Source organism: Triticum dicoccoides, chromosome 1A (assembly GCF_002162155.2).
Source record: "Triticum dicoccoides isolate Atlit2015 ecotype Zavitan chromosome 1A, WEW_v2.0, whole genome shotgun sequence".
Classification (NCBI taxonomy): Eukaryota; Viridiplantae; Streptophyta; class Magnoliopsida; order Poales; family Poaceae; genus Triticum; species Triticum dicoccoides.
Genome location: NC_041380.1, coordinates 584,437,733 through 584,448,169, shown reverse-complemented (window position 1 = coordinate 584,448,169; position 10,437 = coordinate 584,437,733). Strand labels below are relative to the sequence as shown.

Genomic DNA, 10,437 nt, shown 5'->3' with positions numbered 1-10,437 from the left:
AAATGCGAACATTTTTTGAATTTGTGAACCGAATTTAAAAACTGGAACTACTTTTGAAATACGTGAACAAAATTAAAAAATATATTTTTTAAATTTTATTCAATTTTGTAAGACATAAACATTTTTTGAAATGCCGAACAATTTTGAAAAATGGGAACATTTCTTCAAATGCCCGGATTAGTTTTTCAAACTGCGAACATTACTTGAATTTCTGAACAATTTTTGAAAAAATAACTGTTTTTAAAAAAATTAACATTTTTTAACAGGACGAACATTTTTTAAGTTTCTCAACAATTTTTTAAACCTCAACTAAAAAAAGAATATATTGGAAAGTAAAAAAGAAACAGAAAAGGAAAAGAAAAGACAGAAGCATGTTCTTGTTTTCAAAATAACAATTCCAAAGGTGAATTTTCGGACTTTTTTGTAAACATGAACATTTTTTGAATTTGTGAACACAATTTCAAAATAAGAACATATTTTGAATTTTTACAACCAAATTCGAAATGGAGAGGAATTCTGAAAATCCCAAACATATTTGAAACGTGATCAATTTTTGAATACGTGAAGAAAATGTTTGACACAGGAACAATTTTGGAAATCCCAGACATTATTTGAAAAGTTCTGGTAAACGTGCAAAAAATATTCTGAACAATTTATGAAAAACACTCGGAACAAGTTTTGAATACAGAAATATTTTTCTAATTCCTGATCAATTTTTTAAAAGTGCAAAAGAGTTTTTTGAATTTATTTTTTTGAAAACACGACGATTTTTAAAAAAATGAACTAATTTTTAAAATCATGAACATTTTTTAAGTTCCCAAACAATTTTAAAAACATGAACTCTTATTTGAAAAATAAAAAACGTAAAAAGAAAAAAGAAACAGCAAGAGGAAAAGAAAAGAAAAATAAACAGAAAAAATAAAAAAAATAAAAAGATAAAAGATAAAGATAAACCGGTTCAAGGAACCTTTCTAGAAGGTTCCCAAAACCAGGGAAATCGGTTGGGAAACTCTAGAAGGTTCCCAAAACCGGAAACACTTCAACACGTTGATGGGCCGGCCCAGGTAATCGCTACATCGGTAGGTCTGTGCGAAGGGTCGACATTTTTACGCAATGTGCGTCCAATAGGAAATTCCAGCGATCGCTGCAGAACAGAGTTGACTCGCTGCGTGGAGTTAGAAGCTGGGTTGGGAAGCTGGAATCATGGAATTCGTGGAGTTTGTGGGAGATCACAACATGCCCTTATGTTAGGACGGAGGGAGTATAAAGTAAAGTAAACCGTCAATCCTCAAAGATAAAATGACAGTGTTAGCTGAGGGCTTAAATTGAAATTGTATTTGGTGATTCCAAATTAATTGGAATATTTTATTTTGTCTCACTAAAATTATTGGAAGGTTTTATTTATAGGGTTTAAAGAGAAATGACCATGTGAACCCCTCAATTTAAAATAGATCAAAATATATTCATTTTATCTAGTTACATTTTAATTAAGTTTAGGATTTTTAGTACTTGGAGGATTTAATTCCAGGATTAAAGCATGAAGACATGATGGCATGATGCAATGATGACGCAAAAATGAAAAAAAACAAGCAATTATAATTGGGGTACTATCCGGGGATGTTACTTTGTGGGAGTCAAAGAGGCCTCAAAGAGATATATGTTGATGGTGGGCTTTCTTTTACACACTGGGTCGAATAAATATAATATTTCTGTCTATTTAAAATCACTAGTTAAGAGGGTCCTCCAACAAATGTCACCCTCACCTCCTCTGATGGTGACAAGTGGCACATCACATGCGTGCCACTTGTCACAAATAGATAGTTTTTTTTTGGTTTTTTGTCGATCTATTTTTTCAAAATGATTTATCTCTTGAACCGTGCATTCAAATTATGAACAGTTAGTCACCAATGTGTTCCTTGTGTCCAGATCTCTAAAATTGGATCTCATGTTGATATGTTCGATGATTGTTTTTGACAAAAAATATGCTCCAAAAGTGAACTAACACGTGCTTCCAAACTGTGCTAACACATGCTTTCAAGTAAACTAGCTTGTGCTCGCACGTGGTGAAGCACAATTGTGCTTCCCCAAAGTGAACTATCTTTGTCCCCTCACGTGAAGCACATGAAGCACACGGGGCCCAGATCTAGAGTTCTCACCGGAGCAGTCCGAGCAAGGTGACGCGAAACGTAACGACAATGCCTCGACAAGGAAACAACGTCAAAGACACCGCAATCGTCCACCATGACCGAAGTCGGCACGACTTTCACCAGAAGTCGCGCCATTCCGACCACGCAGCTGACTAGATTTGGGCAGAGCTGTGCCATGAAGAAATACGCAGTCGCCGTAACGCCGGCAGAGGACCTCCAGCTACATCTGACCAGCCCACTCACGCGCCGCCTACAAGCCAAGAGCCACGCCACGACGAATCTAAACGGGGATTAGATTCACGCCCATAGCTCGACAACTCGCTAGAGAAGATCACTTTGCGTACCCACCGGCCATGGAAGAGACGGCCGCCACCGCCCACCACCTCCTTGTGCCATCGCAACCATTGCAGATGCCGCTCGTGGATCTTGCGCCCTACCATGAAGGGCTTCCCTACGCCACCCCTTGGTCCACGTGAGAGAGGAAGAGAATCCATGTCGACGCCATCACCGTGGGCTTTGCCTGCCAGTGTCGGCGAGGGGAAGGAGAGGTGGGAATGGCTGGAGGAAGGCGGCGCTAGGGTTGCCCCCGTGTCGCTCGCGGGAGCAATGCGGCCGGGGCTCGTCTGTTAGTTGTTCTCTTCAGTTTTGTACCATCACTTAGTCTATCTTATCCTTAGAGCATCTCCACACGTGCTTCCAGGAGCCTTTTTTTAGCACCGGCGACATAAAAATGCCTCCTGGGGGGCTCAACGGCTGGAGATGCTCTTGTTACTGGTTACCCTATAAAAGGCGATAATTAGAGCATGTTCGGACTCTCTCCCCTCTCTCCAACTCCGCTCTGGAGTGAAGCAACATCCACTTCAAATTTGCAGAGTCGCTGGAAGGTCACTCCGTGCGCTTCGTTCCGCGCTGAAGGAGCAAAGGGTTGCCAAACAGGGCCTTAGGGCGTGTTTGGTTCCTTGCCTTGCACCTGGCTCGCACCCACCATGCAAATTTCTCATTGTTTGGTAGCCTGCACATCTATCTAGGCCAGGCTCGGCGCATGCAAAAAGAGGCTCCCAGCCAGGCTCATGGGAAACACAGGTTTCGGGCGTTTCCGCGAGCCCGCACCCGCCGCTGCACGCGCGCCTGCACCCACGCGAGAAAGGGATAGGTTTCTGCTCTCGTCGCTCTCACCTGACTCGTTCATGCCGCTTTCCTCGCTCCCCTCCCTCTCCTGCGACAGCAGTGGATCTCGCAGCCCCGCCGCCTCCGTCGACATTGCCACCGGGGCATCCTCGCCGCTATGGAGGTAGAACCCTCCTCCTCCCCTCCCTCTCCCTGTCTCCCATCTGTCCCCATCCATCTCTTCTCCCTCCCATCCCCATCTCTCTGCCGCTCGCGCTGCACTTCTTCTCTGATGCGAATGGATGAAGCGGCGGCCTCCTCTAGTCATGGACGGGAAAGAGGGCCTTCTCTGTGGCTAGCACCAATGGATTCTTTTCCCATCGCCTCATCTCTCCTTTTTAGGTTCAGATCTATCACCAGAACCTCCTCTTCCCCTATGGATTTGAGATGGATGGGTACTTTTTATGTAGGTTCAGATCTGTCATTAGCATGAATGTGTGATATGTTTAGAACACTTTGCTAGCTTATGGAAATGAATGAATTAGTAGTAGACAAAATAGTTATGCAAATGGTGCAGATAGTATGAACGCCAACAGGGCTAGGAGCCACTCATTTGTGCATATGTCGGAGACTCGTCGCACTCGTTGGGCCATTCACCACCTCTCCAAGTTGAACGGTGGAGTGTCCGTGCCCAAGGATGGAGCGTCCAAGGATGGAGTGTGAGCAAATATGTGCTGATTCACACCAAGCTGACCATATTTTATCGTATTTGGTCAGAAAACCCATGCCCCTAGATATGTGATGTAGGAAATGTAATATGGACCTTATGTTATGTTTTTTTGTTGGACTGCAATATGGACAATATGGATTTCTGGCTATCTAATATACGTGAACTCTAGGATGTACTGGATTGAATATGACCATATGGATTCGTGGCTCTATATATGTGAACTTTTAAGATATACTTGCACTGGAATGGATACTTGCTTTATGTGCACTCTCTATGATCTTGGCGCATTTTTAAAGCTATTTTGTACCATAAACTGCTTATTTGTATATTAACTATTTATACAAACAACCAATATGTTGCTGAAATTTTGTTTCTCTTACTTAAATCATCTCTTTCATTTTCAAGACACGTGATTATATTTTGACTAAATCTTGTAGACATGCGAACATATTATTTTATTACTTGAATCAACAAATATATTTGAAATAATCTTCTATTTATTTACACACAAGTACAAACGCACTAAGATCAGATTCCACATCATACAGCCTACCAAACAACATATTGGTGTATGCTACATCTGTAATACAACCTAGATGCTACAAACCAAACAATATCTGAGCTTAGCCTGCCACATATCATGCAGCACACCAAACACACATTTCACCTCATTTTTGCATCAGCTCAAGCAGGCCAGCCCCAGTGATGACTTGGATGCAAGCACGAGCAGCTTAGTGTCAGCGTTGTGTCTTTAATTATTGTCAACTTATTTTTAGGGCGTGCAGGAGTGCACGGGCGCACTCAAAAAAGGTAAATGACAACGACAAGTGCACAAGCGCAACTTGTTTTTAGGCTGTGCACGAGCACGAGTGCAACTTATTTAGGTGTGTCCCCGTAAAAAAAAAAATCTTTTTTAGTCGTGCACGGGCGCAAGTTGACCATCCACACACGAGAGAAATGCCCCAACCATCCCACCCGCGCGGGAGCCAGGAGTCAGCCGCACGAGACCATCTTGGGCCGGAAGGCAGCACCTCCATTCCCCTTTCTTGCAGGGGAGGAAAGAAACGCGCCCCGCCGCCCCATCCGCGCCGTCCCTTCGAGATCCGACGGCCCCGATCCACCAGCCCGACCCACTTAACACCCCCACCCTCCTCCTCCTCCTCCATCCCCTATTCCCCACCCTCCGCCCGCCCCCTCCTCCTCCGCATCCCATTCGCCCCCAAATCGGCCGAGTAAACCCTAGCTAAACCCCGACCTCCGCCGCCGGCGAGCGAGATGAACTTCAAGGGCGCCAGGATGCCGAGCGCGCCGGCGGGCGCGGGCGCGCTGGTCAAGCTCGGGCTGCTGGGCGGCGCCGCGCTCTACCTCGGCAACCAGACCCTCTACAACGTCGAGGGAGGCCACCGGGCCATCGTCTTCAACCGCCTCGAGGGGATCAAGGACAAGGTGCCCGCCGCCCCCTCCCCTCGCGTGGATCCGCGGATCTCGGCCGCCGGCGACGGATTTTGCTTGCACCCTGCTGTTTTTCTGCGCGATTTATCGGGTCCCTTACGCGTTTGATTTCTGGGGCGGGTCCGTGCAGGTCTACCCCGAGGGGACTCACATCGTCATCCCCTGGTTCGAGAGGCCCATCATCTACGACGTCCGCGCGCGACCCAACCTCGTCGAGAGCACCTCCGGGAGCCGGGATCTCCAGATGGTAACATTCTCCTGTCTCGATCCCTCGTCGCCTAGCACAGATGCCTGATTTACTGCTTATCTGTGTGAAATCCATGTTTGGGACCGACCAAGGGGTCTGATTTGAGTTGGCTATGTTGACATTCTGAAAGTGTAGCCTGTATTTGTTGATACTCTGCTCATGTGAAGTGACTAGCTAGCAATTTGGACCGAGTCTGGTACATGTAAAACGGTACTGCCATTGTCATTTATGAGCATATTCTGTAACTGTGGCCTGCAAGGGGATTGAGCACATTTGAATTGTTTACCAATTTGGATAGGTGGGTGGAATCTGGTACATGTAATGTGTTTGCATACCTAGCATCGGTTTTTATTGACTCATTGGATTTTAATGCAACCCATACTAGCTGACCTATGAAATCTTACAGCATTGTATGTAGCCTCTTTCCTGTCTAGTGTCTACTGCTCTGTTATTAAGCATTTTAGTTCATTGCTTTTAATCAATTAGCACTGGTCGCCATTATGTATTCCTTGTCAATAAGCATTTCAACTCATTTGCTTTTAATCTGTTAGATTGTCATTATATATTGCCTGTCAATAATCATTTCAACTTATTTGCTTTGAATCTGTTGGCATTAGTCACAAGTACTTTTTGTGCTTCATCATTATTTGTTGCCATGTTGATTTAAGACGACTAGCTGATGCTGAGCAAGTTATATCATTTTGATTATGTGAATTTGTTAGTGTTCATGCACTTCTTTTTGAAAGTAGCATTTGCGCTGCAGTTCCTTGCATGTATTTGATTCCACTTCATAATTTGTACAGGTGAGAATTGGTCTTCGTGTTCTTACACGACCCATGCCAGAGAGACTACCAACTATGTACAGGACCCTGGGGGAGAACTACAATGAGAGAGTGCTGCCTTCAATCATTCATGAAACACTCAAAGCTGTGGTTGCCCAATACAATGCCAGTCAGCTAATCACACAGAGAGAGGTACAGCTTCACCATGTTTGCTGTGTCTACATGTTTTCCATGCTATAGGAGATAATAGCTGGTTTACTTGAAATATGTTACTGACTTATCCTTCATGTTACGGCAGGCTGTGAGCAGGGAGATCAGGAAGATTCTGACAGAGAGGGCGAAGAACTTCAACATCGCTCTGGATGATGTGTCCATTACCAGTCTCAGCTTTGGTAAGGAGTTCACTCATGCCATTGAAGCCAAACAGGTTGCTGCTCAGGAAGCTGAGCGTGCCAAGTTCATTGTTGAGAAGGCTGAGCAAGACAAGAAAAGTGCAATTATCAGGGCACAGGTAAGCAAAACAGGAATTAGATATTTCTCTTTCACACTACAAACCTACTTATCCTGTTTACGGTTTCAATCATTGTTACTAGAGGCATATTCCCAGTGTTCTTTATGTCTTCATAGCTTCATCATATATTCCTTTACACTTGTTGAGTTTTGGTAGCGCATTTGAGCCAAACACTGGTAGAAATGTACATTCCATTTGTTAAGTTTATGGTACAAGGTTTCCATATGGCTTCACCTATTTTCAGGCTTCCAGTGGTAGTTAGTAGAGGCATATTGCTAGTGTTGTTTAAGTCTTCATATCATCATATATGTCCCTGCATTTGCTGAGTTTGGGAGCACTTGAGCCTGACTCTAGTAAATTTGTACATTTCATATGATGATTGGATTGCTATGTCCATAGTTTTGTTTTAGTATTCGAGTGACATGTTATTATGACTGAACGTAGTTTCACACTTCCAGTTGCATGTTTGTATGACTGAACATAGTTTCAGACTTCTGGTGCTATGTTCATATGACTGAATATAGTTTCATACTTTCAGTGCTATGTTCATATGACTGAATTTAGTGTCAGACTAAACATTTTCTATGTTCCAGAGGTAGTTAGTATGGGCATACTGCTAGTGTTTTATATCTTAGCTCTGTACATTTCTTTACATTTTTCTGAGTTTGGTGGCACTTGCGTAACACTAGCTGTACATTTGAGTTTGTTTAATTTTAGAGCACCTGATTGAAACGCTGATTGATGCGCCTTTGTGTTTGGTATCTGAACAGGGAGAGGCAAAGAGTGCAGAGCTGATTGGTAATGCCATTGCCAACAACCCTGCTTTCGTGGCGCTCAGGCAGATTGAAGCCGCCAGGGAGATTGCCCACACCATCGCAGCCTCCAACAACAAGGTGTTCCTCGACTCGGGCGACCTGCTGCTTGGGCTCCAGTCGCTCAAGATGTTGAACAACAACAAGAAATGAGACCGTCTCTGTCACGCATGTTGCGGTTGCCGCCAGTCTTGTCTACATTGGAGGAACGAACGCTTAGTTTCTAGCATTCCCGATTCGAAAACAAGAAAGACGCCCTTTGCTACTGTGAATTATTCGTGCACTTTTTCAAGTGAACCTGTCAGCTACTATTGCTGTGCGTAGCTTATAACGTCTGGGCGGTTATGTGGTGATTATGCTGGCCTTTTCATGTTCATCTTGGCTTGTTTCTTTCGTGGTGCGCATGTTTGCTTGCGGAACGTCATTGCTTCTGGTGCCTTCTATTTTAGGGCCTGTCCTATGGCTTCTGAAAACTTCTCACGTGCGCATGGTGCACTCACGTGCGGGATTGCCGATGCACTCACGTGCGCATGATGGTGGGCCGGCACATGTAGAAGATCGCCTGTCACCGGTTTCGATGACCCGTCGCGGTTTACCGGGCCAACGTTGACTTACTATGAACTGTAGGTGTGCATATCCAGACATGAAAGGGCTTAGATGGAAAAGAGTTTTCTATGTCCGACCTAATGCTCGATTAGAATTCTATAACAAAAAAAATCCAATCAAACTATCTCACCTATATTATGAAGCAATTAATCTATCACCTATATTACGAAGCAGCTGTAGGGCTTGATTGCGAAGTGAAGAAGAATGGAAAAAATTTGATTTTTTTCGTGGATTCAAAAATGTACATGGATTTCAAAAAAGTGCACAAAGCTTTAAAACATTTCATGATTTTGAGAAATTTTTTGAAAAAAGTTAATTGAATTTGGAAAACAGTTCACAAAAATTGAAGAAAGTTCATCAAATTTTAAAAATGTTCATGGATTTTTAAAAATAGTTAAAAGAATCTGGAAAATGTTCATCGAATTTGGAAAAATCATTAATTTTGAGAAAAAGTTCAATTAAATTGAAAAAGTTCATTGATTTTGAAAGAAAAGTTCATTGAATTTGAATTTTTTTATCTAATTTGAAAAAAGTTCATTAATTTTTAAAAAAATGTTCGTTAAAGTTGAAAAAATTTCATGCATTTTGAGAAAAGAAGAAAATAATAATAATAAAATGTGAAGAAAAAAAAGAGAATGTAAAGAAATATTAATGAAAAGAAACAGAAAAAGAAAGAAAAAACCAAACAAAAACCGGTCAAGGAAAAACCGCAAATGATAAAAGGAAAAGATATCCGGCTGGAAGCTTCCACGAACCGCGGGAAGAATAAATAATAAATAAAATTCTAGGCACAAGTGTTGTGATGTCCCTAATGGTTAGCTTGCTTATATCTGAACGTAGCGATCGCGAGTTCGAATCTGTCGCGCGGGCTGGTCCAGATGCAGTTCGAAAGTAAGATTTATTTGAAGTCATACCTCGTAAAGTTTTACCAATTTTATAGAAAAAACATCTATATTCACAAAATGAAATCAATATCATTAGATGCGTTATGAAATTAACTTTCATATTGTATAACTCTAGTATTGTACATGTCAATATTTTTTAAATAAATTTGATCAAACTTTACTAAGTTGATTTTAGACCAATCTTTTATGCGAAGAAGAAATTGAGTGTGTAAGCTATTTGATTTGACGTCTAGGAGATCATAAAATTCTTTTGAATTATATAAGAAAACATGTATGGATCATTCAACCTACAGAGCTTATATTTACTACACTCAGACACTTGGATGGCTTTTTATTTTTTTAGGTGCTTTTTTTTGAGTTTTATTAGGGTTTGTGCCATGCTAAGAAGACGAGGAGGCGGCAATTCTTGAAGATGGAATAAGGTTCTTCCAGACTAGCCCCAGTCCTGGTGATGCTTCCATCATCGTCAGAGGGCGTGTGGAGATGTGTCTCCAACGGATCTCGTGGGATCTGATCGGCGTTTGTCTTCAGCGGATCCGCCTGGATCCGTTCTTCGTAGGTCTACGTCTGTGTGTATGCACGTTGAATCTTTCAGATCTACTCTTCTTTTCATTGGTGATTGTTGCTGTTCTGGTGCGCTGGTTATATGAAGCCTTAGCACGACAACTTCCCGACTGTCTACTGCAATAATATTTGCCCGGCTCCGACAAGGGAGGGGCTATGCCCGCTCCTGTGTTTGTAGTCATCGCTATGTGGTCTACGGAATTTGATGTAATTTTTATTTTTGGTGTTCTTGGCACTACCTTGACAGTTGATGAATAGATATAATTTTTTATCTCAAAAATATATATTTACTACACTCCTGGCGAGATAAAAAACTAGATCATTAAACAATTGGGCCCGTGTGTCAAGGAGCACCTCGGTTGTTGTTCCCCGGTCGACTCTGCTCCAGCGCCCAAGGCGTCCTCCTCCACCCCGCGTACCCACGCGCCGCCGCTTCGTCTGGCGACCTCCTCGCCTACAAGACGCCGAGCACCGCTCGACCTCCTCCACACCATGATCGATCAGGTACTCGAATTCTCGAACACAAACAAGCCCTAGGAGTAGGCTGATGGTGAACTAATTCTAGTCCTAGATG

General features: G+C 42.9%; 1 protein-coding gene across 1 annotated transcript; it reads left to right on the top strand.

Annotated features, from left to right (window-relative positions):
* Positions 1-5,159: 5,159 nt before the first annotated feature.
* LOC119292597 (prohibitin-1, mitochondrial-like) lies at positions 5,160-8,164 on the top strand. Its single transcript, XM_037571386.1, has 5 exons — positions 5,160-5,430; positions 5,567-5,683; positions 6,487-6,657; positions 6,764-6,976; positions 7,747-8,164. The coding sequence occupies exons 1-5, from the start codon at positions 5,260-5,262 to the stop codon at positions 7,939-7,941; spliced, it is 867 nt and encodes a 288-aa protein (XP_037427283.1). The 5' UTR covers positions 5,160-5,259; the 3' UTR covers positions 7,942-8,164.
* The last annotated feature ends 2,273 nt before the right edge of the window (positions 8,165-10,437 follow it).

What these genes read in the sequence shown, in the direction of transcription:
- LOC119292597 (XM_037571386.1), top strand. Translation starts at nt 5,260, where the DNA reads ATGAACTTCAAGGGCGCCAGGATGCCGAGCGCGCCGGCGGGCGCGGGC. An exon ending in TCGAGGGGATCAAGGACAAG is followed by an intron (nt 5,431 to 5,566) that starts GTGCCCGCCGCC and finishes GGGTCCGTGCAG; the next exon opens with GTCTACCCCGAGGGGACTCA. An exon ending in GTGCAATTATCAGGGCACAG is followed by an intron (nt 6,977 to 7,746) that starts GTAAGCAAAACA and finishes GTATCTGAACAG; the next exon opens with GGAGAGGCAAAGAGTGCAGA.